The 22,232-nt window shown below is 37.5% G+C and overlaps 1 protein-coding gene across 1 annotated transcript in view; it reads left to right on the plus strand.

Moving 5' to 3' along the window:
• LOC120168101 (isoamylase 1, chloroplastic-like) overlaps positions 1 to 21,334 on the plus strand; it is a 42,688-nt gene extending 21,354 nt beyond the window's left edge. Inside the window, 13 exon segments of the mRNA XM_039176927.1 lie at positions 2,042 to 2,183; positions 2,269 to 2,376; positions 3,024 to 3,109; positions 14,615 to 14,686; positions 14,776 to 14,902; positions 16,296 to 16,382; positions 17,022 to 17,114; positions 17,767 to 17,925; positions 19,037 to 19,120; positions 19,531 to 19,611; positions 19,691 to 19,773; positions 19,853 to 19,970; positions 20,986 to 21,334. Coding sequence (XP_039032858.1) covers positions 2,042 to 2,183; positions 2,269 to 2,376; positions 3,024 to 3,109; positions 14,615 to 14,686; positions 14,776 to 14,902; positions 16,296 to 16,382; positions 17,022 to 17,114; positions 17,767 to 17,925; positions 19,037 to 19,120; positions 19,531 to 19,611; positions 19,691 to 19,773; positions 19,853 to 19,970; positions 20,986 to 21,249 — 1,504 coding nt within the window. The 3' untranslated portion in view covers positions 21,250 to 21,334.
• The last annotated feature ends 898 nt before the right edge of the window (positions 21,335 to 22,232 follow it).

Genomic DNA, 22,232 nt, shown 5'->3' on the forward strand with positions numbered 1-22,232 from the left:
TTCCATCATGGCCAGATTTCTATGGGGAGGAGGGGTAGAGGTAAAGAAAATTCACTGGATTAATTGGTCGACAGTGTGCTCTGCCAAAAGTGTTGGGGGTCTTGGTGTTTTGGATCTTAATTATATGAATAGAGCTCTCCTAGGAAAATGGTCGTGGAGGTTTGCTAATGATAGAGAGTCTGTGTGGAAGAAGGTTATCTACTTTAAGTACAATCTGGATGTTAGATCTTTGTTGTTCAAGGATAAACTTCCTGCACATGCTTCTTGGATTTGGAAATTGGTAGTTCAAAATCATTTCAAAGAGGATCAGTTTGGAGCTAAGTTTCGAAGTATGTTTAAAGTACGGGTGGGAATGGAGAGAGCATTAGTTTTTGGTTTGATAGTTGAGCGATTGATTTCCCTCTTAAAGTAGTTTTCCCGAGACTATTTGTTGTCTTTAAATAGGTATGGGAAGCTCAATGAGTTTGGAGAGTTTCAGTCATCAGTTTGGTCTTGGCATGTTCAATTGAGAAGAAATCTAAGTGACTGGGAGCTGGAACAATTTTCTGAACTTATGGCGATAATTCACAATATCACTCTTTCCCATGATTTGTTAGATGGGTTGGTTTGGAAAGGGAATGGGGAAGGTATCTATTCTGACAAGTCTAGTGTGAAGTCTTGCTGTCCTGTTTCGACAACAGACTCCTTTTGGATGAGATATATTTGGAGAGGTTTAGTGCCTCCTAGAGTGGAGGTTTTTACGTGGCAGGTGGTGTATAATAGATTGGCAGTAAAGCAGGAATTACAAAGGAGAGGAGTTTCAGTTATTGTTGACGTTGCATGCCCGTTTTAAAGAGGAGGATGAATCTTCAGAGCACTGATGGATCTTTTTATTTTTCACTTGCACTGATGGAATCTTTGGAACAAATTTATGAAAATTTGGGGGGGGGGTGTTCGGTTCTGCAGGATAATGCTCAAAGTTTTATGGTAGCTTGGGAAGAAATAGTCCTAAATTCTAAAATTTGGTCCTTTATTCCGGGAGTGGTTATATGGATGATTTGGAAAACTAGGAATGACATTGTGTTCGATGGGGGAAGGGTTGATCAGATGGAGTTATTTTTTATGGCAAGATGTAGGTTGGCTACTTGGTTCTTAGCTAAATTCAATAATGTGGCTATTTTAAAAGACTCTTATTTCTGATCCAACTCTTGGGGACTGTTGTTCTAATTCAAGGCTTTCGATCATCAAAACTGTGTCTTGGTCTCCTCCTCCAAAGGGATTTATAAAATTGAACGTCGATGCAGCAGTGAATGGAGATTGGAGGAAAAGTGGTGTTGGGGGCATTCTAAGAGTTGAGGATGGCTCGGTGATGAGTTATTTCCAAGAGGCAGCTAGTCCAGGTCTACCTCTGTTGATTGAGATTATGGCAATAAAGAAGGGCTTATCTTTCTTTGCTTTGATTCATCATAGGTTTAAAGAACGCTTAATTGTTGAATCAGATAGTAAACTAGCAGTGGAGTGGGTTAAAATTATGATTGTTGTCCTTTTGTTTATAGAGCCTTTGTGAAAGACATTGTTATTTTGTTAAGAGATCTTAATGGTATTATTAGATGGGTTCCTAGATCAGCCAATGTTGAGGCTGATAGCTTAGCTAAAGCTGGTATTGGCTAGTTACACAGCCTTCTTTTAGGCTTTAGTTAGGATTTGGGTTGATTATTGTAATGGGTGTTTTTGTTTTTAAACATTATGTATCTTTCGGATTTTAATGAATTAAGGCACTCTTTTCCTCCTTCCGCTGATTAAGGAGCACTTTGTGCTCCATTAATCATGAAGGGGGTTTTTAACGAGGCCTACCTACTTATAAAAAAAATAGCTAAGAAACATTCTAAGGACGCTGGACTTATTCAGTTGCCAATTCCTATTGCATTGATCGAACTGTTTGGCATCTTTACTGACAGAGTTAAGTTTGAAAAAGTTGTGCGCTGACTACATGCAGTCTTACTTAAAATTTCATGTTGGCAATTTCTTGTCATTACTTACACCTGAGTACCTTCTTTTCAAGGTTGAACTTTTGGGGATATTCAACAATCAATTACTTTTCTCCCATGATAAGGTATTCATCTTCTGGTATTAGTAACTGTGGTCGTGATGCAATTAAAGAATTCAAATATCTTATTAGAGAAGCACATAAACGCGGAATTGAGGTCAGATCAGAGCAGATTCTAATCTCGATAAACAATTTCATCTGAGAAAATGTTTAGTTTTTTCTCATTGAATTTGTTTGAGTAGGTTATCATGGATGTCGTTTTCAATCACACAGCTGAAGGCAATGAGAAAGGTCCCATTCTGTCATTTAGAGGTGTTGATAACTCTGTCTATTACATGCTGGCACCAAAGGTATAGCTGTTCCGAGACTTTACTATGTATAACACACACAGACTCGTGTTGTACTATTGTCGTATTATGTGCCTCGATAGGTTAATGAATTTTATAGTAGTATTATTGGCACGCTACTCCTTTATTTATACTAATTTTTTTATAGGACTATTTATACTAATGATATTACTGTCTACGTGTTATGAGAACTTTTAATCTAAAGTATATCTATAAGTTAACAATGACAATTAATATTCCTGATGGTGGGGAACTCGCTTTATGTTGTACCCATAAAATAGAAGTTTAAGGGCTAAAAAGAGCATTATCCTCGGTCGTATTGATCATGAGTGTTAGATTTTCAATACTTGAATTTTCTAGTCGTTTCCATTGGTGTCATAAGAATCTTAATCACAAAGAGAATAGAAACAAGCTTCATCGATGGAATGGTTGTAGATAAATATTGGCTGCAAAAGAGGCTTGGAAGACATACAAACTAACTCAAATAGTGGTGTTGGGTGCTGATGATCAATTGAACTAAACCCAAAACTACAGCAGTTCGAGTTGCTAAGGAGATATTTACTTCACTATTTTTTGTTCCTTATTATAATATCATTTGATTTCTGGTTAATGAAAGTCACGATTTCAGTTTAATTTTTATTGTTTTACAGGGTGAGTACTATAATTATTCAGGCTGTGGAAATACATTCAACTGCAACCATCCTGTGGTGCGTCAATTTATATTAGACTGCTTAAGGTAGAGGCCAATCTATTTTTCTATGCCATGCTTTGTTCCTGGAAAATTTCTTATATATGAAAGCCATTACTCTCAAGTGGAAAAGAGAGATAGGAGAACAAAGATGAGGGATATGATAAACACAGTGGTAGCCTCTTTTATTTATAGGAATACAAAAGGTCATACACTCTTTTGAATAAGAAATCGACACTCCCTCAAAAAGTCCGGTTAATATATATTATATGCTTCTAGCTTTTTGCAAATATAAATCAGTCTTGGACATTCTGAAGGACTTGTAAGCATGTCCACTAACTTGCAGATTTATTAGTGTTTGAGCAATTTCCTTATGTTGAAGTCTGTGTCTAAATGAATCAAAATCAACTTAATTTGTGGTTCATTCAAGAAAGCTCGGATTAGATGCAATACATATCTATATATGTGCATTGTTGTCGCAATTGAAATCTAGAAACTCTAAAGTCTAAATCCTTGCTCTTCTATTGTTACAGATTCTTAAGCTAATTGTTAGCTGATTCTTACGCAACTTTAATGTAATATATTATGTTACCTAGTTTAGCATGATTAGAGTTGTATATATGCACCTCTCTACTAATCAATAAAATATAAGTGAAAGAGTTTTCTACTTCAGAATTCTACATGGTATCAGATGTGTTAAAATATTCGAGTGTTTGAATTTTTTTTGGTTGTTTGGGTATCGAAAGAAAAAAGTGTTTTTTGGTCGTTTTTCACCGGTGACTTTTGGAGGCTACTCTCTCGACACCGCCAGCACCAGGTGGTCCATTGTGCGCCGATTGACCGATCTGGAATGACCGGTCATCGATTCCCTACGCGTGAAGCTCACGCGCCGCCACAAGGTTTCATCACTTCGTCACGAACCGGCTCGCGAGGGTACTTGGCTGCCCTTTTCCGACACCGACTCCTTCTGTCGCTGTCTCTGGGTAATTCCGACCACACCCTGTTGCCGACCCATGTCTTTGGTCCGTTTTTCGTTTTGGGTTGGGTGTCACCTTCTTTTTCTAAGTATTGTTTGGTTGCTAGTTTTGCTTCTTTTGTGGGTTGTGTTTCCTTGCACTTATGGATGATAAAAAGAATATAGAAACTTCTTCAACGATTGTTACAATATCTGCGGATGAGTATGCCAAGTTCCTTCATCTTCGAGAAACTATGAAACAATCGTCTAGTCTCATTTCTACCCGTGTTGAGTCAAGTAAACCCAATATATATCTTGTTTCCGCCTTATCGAAATGGGTCATTGATTACATGACAGGTAACCCCAATCTTCTTTATCATTTTAAATCCCATCCGTCTATCACTCCTGTTACTTTAGCCGATGGTTCTTGCTCGCAAATTGTGACTACTAAATATGGTCTTGAAAATATGTGCAAGTATACACAATCGAATAAGTAATACAGTGATGAGTGAGTATCGTATCCACAGGGATTGGAGGAAATTTATAAGCTTAATCACAGCAATTTACTATTTCACCAAAGTATAGTTAGTGATGTTATATACAAATGAGATTGTTATGGCAAAATGAAATGGATGTTGGTGGGAATGAAATAATGGTTTAATGGAATATGGTAGTAAATGGAAATGTAGTGGCAAAGTGGATGAAAATGTCTTGGCAAAATTAAATTGAGTGTAGTGGAATCAATTGAAAATTTAAAGACAAAACTAAATGTAAGCACTAGATTTGATTAAAATTACTTTAGATTCCTCACACAACAAGCTACTATAAGAATGAATGATAGGAGTCACTTAGGAAATTTAAGTCTATCTTTTCAGGATGGTCTTACTTCTATGCTTTACTTGCCCGACAGAGTTTATTAAGGGTGTCCTATGCTATCTCTAGTCAAGGGACTCGACAGGTTTAGGATGCCATGGCAAAACCTATTGGCGTTAGCAAGTGCAGGGATCATATTGGTTCAGATAACAGAATATGTCACGACAATACAACTTAGCGGCAGCACTAGCATCTAACCTCTCGACCGAGCACTACTTTTAGTCGATTGAAATCCTATCCTTATGTCTTAAGGTTGGATTAGGCCTAGTTACTATCTAGAACCCTTTGCTTATGTGGATCCTCCCTAGTTTCTCTCGAACACTAAGGATATGTTACTTAGTCATTCTCTCGAACACTAAGCAATCTCCTAAGGAATGACTACTCTCATAGCTCCTACAACCTTAAGGCATTAAAAATCATAAACAAAACATATAAAAGCATACAAAAACAACCATCCATTGAAATAAAACTTAAATATATCCATAAGGAACTCCCACCAAATAAGACTAGTTCAAGGTGGGGTTCGAATATTCCAAGCAACAAGGCATGAAATTAATTCGTTCCATACAACCCAAATAAGATAAAAGAGAGCAAATAGCAAAGGGATGGAGGAAAAGCCTTCCACGTGCACTGTTGGAGCTCCCCTCGGCCACCACGAACTGCCCCAACTCGCTAGCACCTCTCGGACGCCTAGCTTGCCACTCCCTCTAGCTTGTTAATGGAGGAATGCCACGACAAAGACGATTGACGGAAAATGGAGAGATCTTTTTCTCTTTGAAATTAAGCTCAAGTTAGCGTATGTAAAGTCTCTTTCTTTTGGTGGCTTCATCTCCTATTTAGAGTGGGAGAATAAACTTTGGAATTTGTGTTAAAATTCCTAGGATACCCTGATCAGGTTCCTTTCACGTGAGGGGGGTGAGCAGCTGTGGCAGTGGTCCCCTCCAGAGCAGCTGGGCATGATCCCCTCATGGGCAGCTTGCAATTGGGCGTAGTTCGACAGAATCAGCCGACCCAGGTGGCAGATGTTCCCTCATAGGTGACTAGCAGTTGAGGGCACCTGAAGACAATGACAGTTGGCTCTTGAAAATATCATCTTTTCCGCTTCCAAAATGTCGTCCGATTTGGCATTTGCATTCTGCTCAGCAATCTCATCATGTCACGGCAATTCCCTTTTGCTTATTCTTGCTCCCAAATCCTGCACATCATCAAACAAAACACCTTCCCCATGACGCATCACTGTTTACAAAATAAAATGTTGCGACAAAATATATTTCCACCACATACAACTATATGCTCCTAAATGCATCTATATGATCCTATATGAGCTCTTAGACAGTCAATAACTTAAGTGAAAAGGCCTCAAATATGACCTTTTCGCTGAGTTATCAGTTCCACATCCAATGTTATTGGCACTGACACTGCGAATCCTACTCCATCTCTTACTTTGTCATCTATTTTGAGCTTACCAAAATTATCTTTTAATTTGATGTCAATTAGTAAACTTACGTGTCTCCTTAATTGTTATGTTTCATTTTTTTATGGTTATTGTTTGTTTCAGGATCTCTTGATGAAGAAGATTATTGGTAAAGGATATGAGTCTTATGGTCTCTATATCCTCGATACCCAAGAACCAAAAATTGTTGTTTGCTGGTGAATGAAAGTAATTCGAAGGAGCGTCAGTAGTTGTAGCTGAGTTGCAAGGTTATGATATATTATTGATGGTTGAGTGGTCGATGATGTCTTGGAATGTTAGAGGTTTGGGTAGGAGAGTGAAAGCTCGAGCTATTAGGAGGTTTGTGGATGATAAAAAACCTACAATTCTATTTTTGCAAGAGTCCAAATTGGAGGTTGTCAGCCATGTGTTAGTGAGGAAAATGGGGGGGAAACTACTTACTGGATCGGCTGTAGCCCCTTCCATAGGTTCTGCTGGTGGATTAATAACCTTGTGGAATCAGAAGGAATTTGTGATGGAAGATGTAGTCCTTTATAGCAGATTTGTAGCTTTAAAAGGAACTATGGTGGGACTCCCAGGAAGTTGCTGTTTCATTAATGTGTATGGCCCTAGTCTGGATGCAGAGAAAGAGGCATTTTTCAGGGAATTATTATCTTTCTTGGATAACGTGGAATGTCCATTATGCGTAGGAGGAGATTTCAATGTAGTTTTGTCACAGGAGGAGAAAGGAGGAGGAGCTGTGAATTCGGTGACTATGAATATTTTTAGGGACTTTGTGAGTAAGGCTAATCTGCTAGATTTGCCTTTGTCTGGAGGCCGATTTACATGGTGTAATAATAGGGAACTTCCTACGTTTGAGAGGTTGGATCGTTTTTTGGTGGATCAGAGATTAGTTAGCTTGTTCCCGAAGCTAAGTCAGTCATTACAGGCAAGGTCAGTTTCTGATCATAATATTATTCTGCTGGAGAACAAGGATTGCAATTGGGGCCTGAAGCCGTTTAGGTTGTTTAACTATGTTATGGAGGAGGAGGGTTTTACTGAGATGATGGGTAAGGAGCTGGATATTATTTGCAAAGAGGAAAAGGGGAAGTCCATGTCTATGGTGTTTAAGAGGGTGAAGGGCGTGGTAATTAGATGGTCTGGGAGGGGTTATTTAGAATTGCCTGGAAAAATTAAAAAGTTGGAGAAAAGAATTCACGAAATGGAGTTGGATATGCAACAAGGCCTTTCCTCGGTGACAATGAGGTCAATAATTGAAGCAAAGAGGGATTTATGGGACCTCCAAAAGAAAGAAGAATCGATTTGGTTGCAAAAATCGAGACTGAAATGGAGATTGGAGGGTGATAAGAACACCAGATTCTTCCACCATACTGCTTCAGTTAGAGGGAGAAACAATGGCATTAAGTCCCTTTTAGTGGGGAATGAAGTCATAGAAGATCCTACCTCAATTAGAAATTCTGTAGTGGAGTTTTTCAATGGTCTGTTTTCTCAGGAAAATTCTTTGGAGGCTGAGGATATAAATCTGGAATTTTTAAAATTATCGGAAGGGCAGAGGTTAGCACTTGAAAAGCCATTTTCGGAAGAAGTTTGGAGAGCAATTGCTGATTCGGATAGCAACAAAGCTCCTGGCCCGGATGGCTTGAATTTAGGCTTTTTCAAGAAATTCTGGTCTAGTTTGAAAGAGGATATTATGCTGTTTTTTAAGGACTTTTTCGAGGGGAAGGAGTGGGATCTGGAGGTGAACCATTCCTTTATTTCTCTTATTCCTAAGAAGATTAACCCGGAGGGGATGGGGGATTTTAGGCCAATTAGCCTTGTGGGAGGGCTATACAAAATTTTGGCTAGGAGGTTCAGTTTATGCATTAATGACATTATTAGTCCGTCCCAATTTGCTTTTATCCGAGGGAGGAGTATTCTGGACTGTTCCTTCATAGCGAATGAAGGAATCGACTTCTGGAGGAAGAAAGGGTTGAAGGGGGTGGTTTTTAAGGTGGATTTCAAGAGAGCATATGATTCAGTTGATTGGTTGATTTGTTGAAAATTTTGGGTAAAATGGGGTTTGGCGAAAATGGCGTTCTTGGATGTTTCAGTGTATGTCAACTGCTTCAGTTTCTGTTTTACTGAATGGGACTCCTACTGAGAAAATTCATACAAAAAGAGGTCTTAGACAGGGATGTTCGTTATCACCCTTGTTGTTTAATTTGGGTGGTGAATTGCTTCATTTGATGTTAACTAAAGCAGTGGATTTGGGACTGTTTTCGGGTTTTGAGTTGGGAGCTCAAGATCGTTTTTTCAAGCTCTCGCACCTACAATTTGCGGATGATCTTATTATCTTTTCAAAGGCTTCAATTCGGGATTTGAAGAATGTTAGAAGGGTGCTTTTGATTTACGAGCTATTGGTGGGGTTGAAGATTAATCTAGTCAAGAGCAAAATTTACGGAATCAATATTGAGGAGGATGTGCTTGTTGACTGGTCTAAGGAAATTGGTTGTTCAGTGGGTAAGTTTCCAGCAGATTACTTAGGCCTGCCTCTGGGGTCTAGGAGAAATTCTGTTGCAATGTGGGAGCCAATAGTGCAGAATTTTTATAATAGGTTGTCTGGCTGGAAGGTGAATTCTCTAGCATTAGCAGGGAGGGTGGTGTTGATCAAATCTGTTTTGTGCTCTCTTCCCACTTATTTCCTTTCTTTATTTCGAATTCCAGTTTCGGTGCTGCAAAAATTAAATTCTATAATGGCAGCATTTTTATGGGGGGGTCGACTGATAAAAGAAACATACATTGGGTGAATTGGGGTTTGGTCAGCAAGCCGAGAAGGTTGGGGGGCCTAGGGATCCCGAACTTAGCTATTCTGAATAGAGCATTGTTGGGTAAATGGGTTTGGAAGTTTGCCTCTGAAAAGGATTCTTGGTGGAAGAGAGTAGTCTGTTGTGTTAATAATTTGGACCTGAACTCCAAAAAGGTAGAGAGTTCTTTGACTGTTCGTGCCTCTTGGATTTGGAGAGGAGTGATCAATAACTTCTTTTCCAATGATGGATTTGGTGTCTGCATTAGGAGTAATTTGAGGTGGAAAACTGGAAATGGCCATTCTGTGGTATTTTGGAATGATGCTTGGTTGGGAGAAGTCCCCCTCAAAGATTTGTTCCCTAGATTGTACACTCTTTCGACGAATAAAGAGGGGAAAGTAGTGGAATTTAGGGAGAGTCATGCTGCAGGCTGGGTGTGGGATATTCAATTCAGAAGAAATCTGGTGGATTGGGAGGTTGATCAATGGTTGCATCTGATTTCTTTGCTGAATAACACCTCTTTGTCTCATGATGAGGAAGATTGTTGGATTTGGTTTGGGAATGGAGAGGGCTGCTTCTCTACTAATTCATGTATCAAGAGTTTCTTTGACTCAGATGGTATTGAGGGGAATCAGGATTTTTGGGACAGAAATATTTGGGTAGGGATAGCACCTCCCCGTGTTGAAGCCTTTTTATGGCAAGTAGTTCATCTGAGAGTGGCGGTTAAGGAGGAATTGTTAAAGCGTGGAGTGGCTGGAATTGAAGATTCCTTATGTCCGTTGTGTGGCAGATTTGGTGAATCTGTTTCCCATCTTTTTCTGCATTGTGAGGTTGCTTGGGGACTGTGGGTCAGATTTTTGAATTTGTGGGATGTTGCTTGGGTGATTCCTAATAAACCCTTAGATTGCATCACTCAGTGGGACGAGCTTCTTCCGAATTCTAGTATTTGGAAATACATTCCAAGGGCAGTCTTGTGGACGGTTTGGAAAATTAGGAATGAAGTTATTTTTAAGAAAGGGAAGTTGGATGTGGTGTTGTTGTTCTTTATTGCTCGGTTTAGAATAGTTTCTTGGTTTGCTGCTAGTTTTGATACGCAGATTCCTTTCGATTCCCTTGTGGGTGATCTAACACTTGCTGATTCAATGGTTAGTCACAAAGTAAGATCCAAGCCTTCGTGCTGGGTTCCTCCTCCAGTTGGGTTCATAAAGATTAATGTTGATGGAGCAATGGTGAAGGGGTGGAACAAAGGAGGTATAGGAGGCCTGATTAGGGACAGCAGTGGTAGGTTGATTCATTGGATTGCTGAAAATGTTGGGGGAGGTCCCCCGATTATGGCAGAACTTCTGGCGATTAAGAGGGGGTTGGGTTTGCTTATTGATTCAGGTGGGGTTCTTAATCAGAGGATTATTTTAGAATCAGATTCTTTCAACGTGCTGAAGTGGATCAAAAATCCGGAATTAAGCACCCCTTTATTCCAATCATTGGTGAAGGAGATAGTCTCTACTATGGAAGGGTTGGACATTACGTTAAGGCTTATCTTGAGGGCTGCTAATTGGGGAGCGGACAGAATAGCTAAAGATGGTATAGGTTGATTTGCTGCCTTAGTATTTGGGGAGTTGGTGTGTATGTTTCACTTTGTTACTGCAGATTTTGGTTCTCAGTCTTATGTTATTAGTGACTACGCTGTCCAGCTGATAGTGGTTTTTAAGTCTTATGCTTTTTGGGAAGTTTTGTTTGTTGTAAGGGTTGGCAATGTACTATTCTTCTGTTTAATATAATTATAGGTGCTCTTTTCCTCCTTTCAATGCCCTTCATGTTACTTTCATAACATGGAGGGTAAAAAAGGGGGTTTTTTACGAGGCCTCATCTTCTATAAAAAAAAAATGTCTTTATATTGTGAATCTTGTCAGTTTGCGAAGCATCATCGCCTTGGTTCAAACCTTAAAGTCAATAAACGTGCCTCTTCCCCATTTGAGTTAGTCCATTCTGTTGTTCGGGGTCCTAGTTCAGTTATATCTAAACATGGTTTTAGATACTTTGTTACCTTTGTTGATGATTATTCTAGGATGACATGGCTTAATTTGATGAAATCCCATTATGAATTGTTTACTCATTTTTCTTTTTTTTGTGTTGAAATTTGAACTCAGTTTGGTAAACCTGTTCAAATACTACGAAATGATAATGCAAAAGAGTATCTTTCAAGTCCTTTTCAAAAATACATGTTTGATCAATGCATGCTTCATCAAACCTCGTGTGTTGATACTACTCCTCAAAATTGTGTTGCTGAAAGAAAAAATAGACATCTTCTTAAAGAAATCTCTATATGGCTTGAAACAAGGTCCTCGAGCGTGGTTTGGGAAGTTGAGTTAGGCAATTGAGAAGTTCGAGATGTAGAAAAGTAAGTCAGACCATTATGTTTTCTTTAGAAAGTCTGATGAGGGCATTATCCTATTAGTTGTGTATTTGGATGATATTGTAATCACTAGAAGTGACTCTTGTGGGATTTTATCTATGAAATCTTTTCTCCATACTCAGTTCCACACCAAAGATATAGGGATGTTAAAATATTTTTTAGGAGTTGAGGTAAACATAAGTGAAAGAGGAATCTTCCTATCCCAAAGAAAATATGTGCTTAATCTATTATCAGAGTCGAGAAAATTGGGTGATAAACCTTGTAGTACTCCAATGGTCCCCAATCTACAATTATCCAAAGAAGGTGAATTATTTGATAATCCTGAAAGGTACAAAAGACTGATTGGAAAATTGAATTATCCCATGCTTTTTGCTCTTTCGGTTGATGGGGTTATTGCGAAATTTGGGTCTCTAATCAATGGTAGATGGGTATGGGATATATCCAAATGAGGAGAAATCTGCTGGATTGGGAAGTTGATCAATGGATCGAATTATTGTTGTTGTTGGATAATGTTAGTCTTGAATCGGTCGTTGATGATTGTTGTGTTTGGAAAGGGAACAAGGAGGGTGTATAATCGGTTAAATCATGCATTAATGTAGTTTCACGATTATCTGATCCGAATTTGTCTTGGTCGAAGCTTGTTTGGGTTGGAATTGCACCTCCCAAAGTGGAGGTATTTTTATGGAAGGTTTTTCACCAGAAGATGGCTGTCAAATCTGTTTTAATTAGGCGGGGTGTGAGTGGGATCTAGGATCCTCTTTGCCCACTGTGTGGCTCGGAGATCGAGTCTATTCGTCAGTTGTTCTTCTCATGCAGGATAGCTTGGGGAGCATGGGTATGGTTTCTAAGGTTGTGGAATCTATGCTTAGCCTTGCCTAATAATCCCAAGGAGTTTATGTACTATTGGGTTGATTTACTTCCGAAATCTGATATTTGGAAATTCATTCCGGGTGTTGTAATGTGGTCCGTATGGAAATGTCAGAATCAAATGGTGTTTGAGAATGGAAGGTTGGATCAAACTCTACTATTTTTTTTTGGCTAGATATAGGATGGCTGCCTGGTTTTCGGCAAAGAAGTCAAATTTCCCTGTTCTTCTAGATTGTCTTGTGGGAGATCTAACTTTGGTTGATTTGCACACTGGTTCGATGAAAAGAGAATTCCTCCCTTGCCCTATTGGTGCCCTCCTCCACCAGGTTGTTTTAAAGTGAATGTGGATGGGGCTGTAAGATGTGACTGGAGGTGCAGTGGTTTCAGTGGATTGCTTAGGGATGCTGAAGGTAAGCTGGTGTGGTCCTTCTCGTATGCGTCTGGACCAGGCCCTCCGATTCTTGCTGAGCTCAAAGCAATTCAAGTTGGTTTGAATCTTTTTTTGGATTCGAAGTGGAGCGAAAAGGGGCGTCTTATTTTGGAAAGCGATTCTTTCAGTGCTTTGAATTGGATTAAAAATCCGGAAGCAAGTCCTGCTGCTTTTGTTCATCTGGTTAAGGAAATTGCCAAGTGTGTGTTGGATTATAATGTGATCATTAGGCATGTTCGTAGATGTATTAATTGGGAAGCAGATAGTTTAGCTAAGTCGGGCATAGGGTAATGTAGGGTGTTTCCAGTTGGTTGTGTAGGTTGAGTGTTTTTGAGGATAAAGGTTTTGTTTTGTGGGGAAAGTTGTAATTAAGGTGGTTTTTACCTAGGATGTACTTTTTGTTTTAGTAATAAAATTTTGGCACTCTTTTCCTCCTTCCAATGTCCGTTAAGATACCTATGTAGCTTGACAGTTAAGAAAGGGGTTTTTAACGAGGCCTTTTTCCTATCAAAAAAAATTATGTTATTGTAACACGTCTTGATATTGCTTATCCGGTGAGTGTTTTGAACCAATATATGTCATCACCAACTGTCGATCATTGGAAAGCAGTAGAACAAGTCTTGTATTATTTGGAGAGTGCTCCTAGACGAGGAATTTTATATGGCAATCATGGTCATACTCGGATCAAATGTTTTTCAGACTCAGATTGGGTAGGATGCAAAGAAGATAGAAGATTTACCTCGGGATATTGTTTTGTTTGTTGGAGGAAACTTAATTTCGTGGAATAGTAAGAAACAGACTGTGGTCTCACGTTCTAGTGCAGAAGTCGAATATACAGCAATGGCCAAGTTTGTATGTGAAATCATATGGGTTATCAGCTCCTCAATGAAGTAGGAATTAAAAGCTCGGCTCTTGCAAAACTTTGGTGTGATAATCAAGCTACCCTTCACATTGCTTTCAATTCAGTCTTTCATGAACGAACATATTGAGATTGATTGTCATTTCGTTCTCTAAAAGATACACAAGGATTGATCACTACTGGATATGTGAAGACCGGAGAACAACTAGGAGATATCTCCACAAAGGCTCTCAACGGAATCCAAATTAATTATCTATGTAACAAGTTGGACATGATTAATATCTATGATCCAACTTGAGGGGGGGTGTTAAAGATTGTTAAGCTAATTGTTAGGCTGATTATTAGGTTAATTACCTTCAATGTAATATATTGTGTTACATAGTTTAGCATGATTAGAGTTGTATATATACCCCTCTCTACTAATCAATAAAATATAAGTGAAAGAATATTCTACTTCAGAATTCTACATCTATCAATTCTTTTAACCAAACAAATTCACACATTATCAGAGCCTTAGCACTTAGGTTCAGCATCCAATCTTGCAACAGTTTCATTCCTTTTTTTTTTCAGAATCCCAACTTTACACCAACAAACTCAAAATATCCTGCAACAGACTTCTAATCATCAATATGTTTAGCCCAATCATCACTATAGTAACCTGCTATAAGTATAGTTATAATTCTTCTAAAATATATATCATCACCTAGGGTACCATTAAGATACCCCAAAATAGCAGTATCTTAGCTACCAATAACTATACACATGAACTGCAAGAGAGACATTTGCCTGCCAACTATACTCACAAACCCTTCTTTCTTACAAAAACTAAGGCTCATATTCTTTTACTTGCCTTCTGATTGTCAATTTGTTTGTAACAACTGATCTTCTTGGCTATCCATTGTTACCTGTTCATGCAACAGATATTGGGTGACTGAAATGCATATAGATGGCTTTCGTTTTGATCTTGCTTCCATTATGACCAGGAGTAGCAGGTTAATGTAAACAAACATCTAGTGCACATTTCCATCTATTTCTGTTGGCTTTCTTCTCTTATGTGGTTTTCTTTGTCCGATGTTAATAGTCTTTGGGATTCGGTTAATGTATATGGAGATTCTATGGATGGTGATTTGATAACAACTGGCACCCCTCTCAGCAGGCCCCCATTGATTGACATGATGAGTAATGATCCTATACTTCGTGGAGTGAAGGTATACATCTTGAATTTGTTTCCTTCATTCCTTGTGTTAACTTGTCTTTTTTTCTACGATAATAATTTTTCACTCCTCATGAAGGTGTTTTTTAATCACTTAGGATATCTTGGTATCATGTCTAGAGTCACGGGAAAGATGCCTTGGTATTAGGTAAAATAGCGTCCGACATTGTTAATTCAAGAAAAATGAAAAGTTGGAGTAACGTTGATACTTGTGATTGATATTAAGTCTTCCGTAAGTTTTTGACAAGCACATTTATTATGACTGATTTCACCACAGTAACAACAGGTTGCTTTATTTTGATTATTTTGTCCATGGCCACCACTCCAACTGAATCAGCAGCCACCATCATCCCTACCAACGTGAGAATTATTGTTATGCTGACCCCCTGTTTACCTCCACAATTTCCTCTACCATCATCAGTCCAAGTACCTTAGCTCATTGGTAACATTTGGAATAGAAGACGAATATATCTGAAAACATAACAGCGAGTGAAGATTTCATAGGAGGAAATTCCTAAACCAGAAAGAACCCGTGTTCCAACAGCATCAAATTTAGATGGAAAACATACAATGAAACTCATAACATTCATCTGTTGACATTGAAATTGTTTAGTTTTCACATTAGCACTGAAAGGATGAAGAGAATTTAGCTCCTCGCACACGTTTAAAATCCATGAATGCACAATAAGTCTTTCCTGAGATTTTGATTTTTTTTTTTTTTTTTTTTTTTTGCATATCTCAACTATAAACTCCCTTGTACGAATCATATAACCAACAAAGATAGCCTTTGATAGAATAAAAAAAATTCAAATAATCCACAAGTTATTTAGGTAATTTATAATGATCAACTAAACCAGTTATTTCACAGTCAAGAGAATTTTGACTCTGCAAAATTATTCTTGCATCTTCGAATTTAAATCTGCAAACACTATTCATGTATCTTCTCTCAACCAAACCCTTTTTGCTGCATATTCAAGTGGCGATTCATCTGTAAATCTTTTGAAAAAGAAAGTGACTCGACATGGTCATAACACAAGCAGAAAAGCTTTAGGATGAAGAGGATCGGATTGGCTTTGATTAGCCGACAACATAAACCCACTTGGCAATATAAAGAAGGGCCAACTTGAATATAAGCTTATAAGAAACCTAAGACTTAAATATTTGTGGGGTGATACGCTTAACATTAGCTAAATTTATGAAATAATTTAAGTAGAATGCTTTAGCAAAATGGTCAAACTGCCATTACTATTCATTTCTTTATATTCTACCTTACATTTCTGAGGTATCTATCTCCTGTCTCCCCTGCTTCTATTTTTCCTTTTCGTTTTTCAATGTGTTCTTGACATTACTTAAAAGAAAATCTAATTAAAGCTTTTCTATCTACGTAGCTTATAGCTGAAGCATGGGATACAGGTGGCCTTTATCAAGTTGGCAGATTTCCTCATTGGGGTATTTGGTCAGAATGGAATGGGAAGGTGACTGGAGATCTAATGACACTGATGAATTCAAAACTTATAGCATTGTATTATTCCTTTCTTATTTGTTCTGTTAAAGTTCTCAGTACAAACATTTGAGGTTGTCCTTGCCTCTTTGTGTAAAATGATGCATTTTGTAGCCAGCATGAACTAACCATACTCGGTACTTAATTTTTCAGATTTTACTGTTCACACCTTACTCGGGACCCAATTTTACTGAAATGAAAATTTTAGCTTACCTAAAATCTGGGTCAACACTAGTTTTCTTTTTCCATGGCCAAGCTTTTTTTTCATGTCTTTCAGATGCACTGTAATTCGTGGTTGAGCTACGAAAATCCAGCTTACATTTGTGATTTGTTTTTGTAGTCTTTGGGGTGGATTATGTAAAGGGAGTGTTTATGTGTTGTTGTTAAACATTATGTATATTGTGGTTTTTAATGAATTCTAAGGCACTCTTTTCCTCCTTCCGCTGATTGAGAAACACTTAGTGTTCCATTAATCATGAAGGGGGTTTTTAACGAGGCCTACATTCCTATCAAAAAAAAATCCAGCTTACATTTTTTGATGCATCTATATTTTATTTTATTTTATTCTATGGAAGTGGTTCAGTATTTTTATGCATATTCCTTTCCATTTCAGTATCGTGACATTGTACGGCAGTTTATAAAAGGTACAGAGGGGTTTTCTGGAGCTTTTGCTGAATGCCTTTGTGGAAGCCCAAACTTATATCAGGTTTGTCATTTATGATCTGCCTCTAGAACACACTTAGCCTCCCAACAAGTGGATAATTATGGTCTCATTATCTTATAGAAGTTTTCCTATGCAAACTTTATGACATTCAAATAAGAAATTATCGTTTTAAGATTTTCCTTATGTCATAGAATCCTTCATAGTTATTAGCCATTTCTGGATCATACCTTATCATACATTCTCACATGTAATATTTTTGAACTCCAACAAAATCATCTTGGGTAAATTACGTGTTTAGTACCTAAACTATCAGTTTTGGTCTGTTTTAGTACCTAAACTTTCAATTTTTTGAAAACTATACCTAAAGTTTAGTTTTTGTTTCATTTTATTACCCCCTTCAAATTTAACGTTAAGTTTTGAAAAAAATTGAAAGTTTAGGTACTAAAACGGACCAAAACTGATAGTTTAAGTACTAAATGCGTTAAGTTTTTAAGTACTAAATGCGTTAAGTTTTTAACGGTGGGGCACTAAAATAAAACAAAAATTAAACGTTAGGCATGGTTTTTAAAAAATTGAAAGTTTAGGTACTAAATCGTAACAAAACTGATAGTTTAGGTACTAAACACGTAGTTTACCCAATCATCTATTTTATTTATATTAATTTCGTTGCATCCTCACTGTGTTTGTGAATCAGGAAGGTGGAAGGAAACCATGGAACAGTATCAACTTTGTATGTGCGCATGATGGTTTTACTTTGGCTGATCTAGTTACCTATAACAACAAACACAATTTAGCAAACGGTGAATACAACAATGATGGAGAAAGTCATAACAATAGCTGGAATTGTGGACAGGTAGATATTGACTAAACTTTGAACTCATGCTTGGATTTGGTTTTACTTAGATGATTGATGTTGAAGGGTGAGATGAGATCAACATCACCAATGAGTATATGAAATTGGCATGGAGAATAGAATGTGTCCGGCTTGATGTCTTGATTTGAAAACACTAAAGTTGCCTGTGTACTTTGTTGATCTAATCTAATGCTCTGGGAAAAAGAGAGGGCATTATTTTTTTTTCTTGATTTGCTCTGCCATTTACCCTGTATCATATCCATTAGATACATTCTGTGATTTAACTGACCATATACTGGCCTAGATACTTGATGCACATATCTTGATTTGCATCTTATAAACTAGTATGGTAAGAAGGGAAATATGATAAATAGTGTTGGCCTTCCTGCATCTTGACTACGTACATTGCATCTTGAAATTTTTGTATGAACAGCAAAAAGTTTGATTCTGGCCTATGATGATTCTTTCTTCCACATGCATAGTTCCTATTTCCGAATTCATTCCCCATTTGCCAATTTCGCAAAAATAACAGAAGCAAGTGAAAGATGCCATGTTCGGTAGCCCCCAAAAAAAGAATATTTCATGCAATTTTCTGTTTCAATACTTTTAATGCTATTTGACCAAGTTTGGAGCGTAAAACAATTTACAATTTCTTTGACCAAAAAGGTCCAAAGAGAAACTCTTGCTTTTGATGATTTAAATTGCATGAAGAAGAAATATTGAGAGTGAAAGCATATGCTTATGCCCATCTAATCAATTATGAATTTGGACTCACAATGTTGACATTAGATAGGTTGAGGAGAAGCAAAAGAAAAAAAACATGGCTAGTGAAATTAACATTAACGTCCCTTCATCATAGTTGGTTAATTAGAGTTCCTTTGGAAATGTGATTGCACCTTTGCAAATACAACCATATGGAAATACTTTGGATTTTGGAAACTTCGAAAGAGAACTAATCTCATTAAAGGTCATTCATTCTGGAGGTTTTATATGGTTTGAATCTCTTGTCAAAAACTTTTCTGTAAATGCCATCATCTATATCCGCTACCAAAATATTTACACTTCTAGGTTTGATTGACTTGATTAACTTGTAGACACAATGGTTATTTAGGAGGGGGAGTTTGCAAGTATTACTGTGAAGAAACTGAGGAAACGTCAAATGCGGAATTTCTTCCTCTGCCTTATGGTTTCCCAAGTAAGGTTAAATCATTGTTATGCACATTGGATTGCTTTGTTGTACAGGACTACTATTACTTGTATTTATGTCTGAAGTGGACACTATAATTAAAGAAAACTGAACTGTAAGTTTTTCTCAGCTGGTTACTTCTAGTCCTTAACATGATATACTCGAACACTCCACTCTTAAATTCACCCTCTATGCTCTAGGTGAAATAAAATAGGGCCCAATAAATTGACGGATGATACTAGTCTTTTTAAGTCACCTTTTTGGAAATTGCTGTTATCATGACTACCACAACCTAAATAAATGATAATAAATTCTTTCAGGGTCAAACTTTGGAGCCATTTGTTTGTGTTACTTTTGACTCGTGTAACTTGTGAGTGAGATATCAGAATTTTTACTAACTAAGATCTTCATTTAACCAGGGTGTCCCAATGATTTGCATGGGTGATGAATATGGTCACACTAAAGGAGGAAACAACAACACATATTGCCATGATAATTATGTGATACTCTATATCCTCAGTAGGTCCAAATTTATGTTGACCCTTATTGTTCATTTTGTTATCTGGTGCTGTGATACAGATCAACTACTTTCGGTGGGATAAAAAGGAAGAGTCTTCATCAGATCTCTTCAGGTTCTTCTGTCTCATGACCAGGTTCCGCCGGTGAGCACCTTCTTATGAGAGAGCCTTGATAGTTCCTTGTTCTGCATTTTGATCATTTGATTGTGCCAAAATCATGCAGTGAATGTGAGTCACTTGGCTTAAATGACTTCCCAACAGCACAGAGGTTACAGTGGCATGGTCATACTCCTGGAAAGCCAGACTGGTCTGACACAAGCCGTTTTGTGGCTTTCTCATTGGTACTTTTTTATAAGAACATAAATCATATTTGCAATTTTGCACTGTTAGTGGTGTTGGAGCTTTTATTTGCTAGGATAAGGAATATAGGGTCTAGTGTAAGACACAAGTAAGGTGGTCTCATCTCTAACTGACTATTTTGAATGGAATTAGGTTACTCCATTTTAGAGCCTAACTTGCTATAGAACCTGTTACTGCATGGGCCAGTTTTAATGAAACGTGATAAAAAAAGGTAGAAATATAACTAGCTAGTTAGGACTGGAATCTGATTACTTCAGTTTTCTAGGCCATATGCTACATGAGCATGTTAACCTGCATGATTTAACCATAATTGCATATTACAAGAAGATATGTAGAGTATAGAACATGCTGGACAATGTTTTGGGGTTTATGCTTGGGTTTATGCTTAAAATAGGCAAGTTCGGAGAGGGGGTTGGGGTTACTACTCATGTTCTCTGATACTTCAATGAAATTCTCACTTTGGCCCTTTAATTTTTTTTTTTTTGGGGGTTAAGTTTGGGCCCTTCAACTTTCATTCTGTTAGCACCTGGATGTTTTCTGTTAAAAATAAGCGACATGGTCTGATCAGATTGTCCCGTTACATCTTTGTTAAAGAAACACATTCAAGAAGAACTATATTTTATGATGTTTTAGCCTATCTCCTTGATTCCCTGGGTGCTGTCTTCTGTTGTTTTTCCTTTGGGGGGGGGGGGGTGCTATTACTCTACTTGCTGCAATTGTCTCCTTGTTGGAAGTTCATGGAGAACTTTCATCAAATAACACATTGTTAGACCTCTTTTGCACAAAATGGAACATTTATTCTGTACGTGGAAGAACAGTAATGCAAACCGGAGGATTTCCAGGTAGGTCATAACGAAAGAGTTGCACGGCCTTTGAGTTGATATGTAATCCTTCAGACCAACTTGTTCAGTGCATTATCACTTTCAAAATCTCGTTGCTTCTATTTCTGTTCTTTGACTGGATCGAGTTTTCTTATTATCAATTGCTTCTGGCCAGATTGATTCCGTGAAGGGAGAAATCTATGTTGCTTTCAACACCAGTCATTTACCTGTCACGATTACACTGCCGGAGCGTCCAGGATATAGATGGGAGCCATTGGTGGACACGAGTAAGCCCACACCATTTGATTTTCTATCCAAAGAAGTCCCAGGAAGAGATATCGCCATCAAACAATATGCTCAATTCCTTGATGCCAATCTATACCCTATGCTCAGTTATTCTTCAATTATTCTGCTACTTTCACCTGATGAAAATGCTTAAAAAATCATATCAATATTTATCTAGCCAAAGCCTGAGACCCTAAATAAAGTAAACGGGTGGTGGTATATGTATGAAAACAGCATGCTTATTGTTTAAAATCTATGCACCAAACCATGGAATATGAAATAAAACTGTTCTCAAATCTGTACAGTATGTTTATAGTCCTAAAGTTTGCAGTAAATAATACCTCATGTTGATTGAAGGTGCTTTATTTTGTATAGGTTAAGGTTTGTGCATACGAGTATTTTGTTGCTTTTTTCCCCTATAAATACGTCGGGTAAGGTAAATAGTCATAATTGTTTTATAATCTTGAGACGGAAATTTAGTACTGGCCGAGTTTAAATGGAAATTTTGTTGAGAAAAAAGGGTGAAAATTAGTTTCTAAATTATTATTCTTTTATTGACAAAATACTTTGGTCGATAAATCTTGGAACACAAAATTTGGAGCTTGTATACAAAAATTACCCATACGAAACTCGAACAAAGTGTTTGATTCTGAACCCCGTAACTCTTTAATTTTTTTTAATTTTATTTTTGACTTAAACCCTTTAAAACAATTGAAAAGGGCAATCAACTATTTTTCCATGGTTGAATATCATATTTGGTACTTATATTTTAATAGTCCTAAAGACACAATATTACTAGAAGATATAATATATGATATAGTCTTTATACTAGAACTAGAGGATATACTTCAAATATATACCTTGATAGTCTTTTGTTGAGTCCCTTAACTTTAATCCTTTAAAATGATTCGTCTTTAGTACAGGATATAATCTCTACTGTTCAGTCCAACAAGGACATTGTTCGTCACATTGCCAGAGGATGCCATGCGACACTGATGCTGACCTCCTCGCCGAAAGGGGAATTGGTTGATTGTTTCTTTGCTTTGTATGAGAGAATGGCTGTCGTGTAGCAGGTTTTTGGTTTCGTTTGATGTAAATTTCTTTCCTTTTTTTTACATTGAGACAGTCTCATTCAAT

The sequence above is a fragment of the Hibiscus syriacus genome, unplaced genomic scaffold, assembly GCF_006381635.1.
Source record: "Hibiscus syriacus cultivar Baekdansim isolate YM2019G1 unplaced genomic scaffold, ASM638163v2 tig00111708_pilon, whole genome shotgun sequence".
In the NCBI taxonomy this organism is placed as follows: Eukaryota; Viridiplantae; Streptophyta; class Magnoliopsida; order Malvales; family Malvaceae; genus Hibiscus; species Hibiscus syriacus.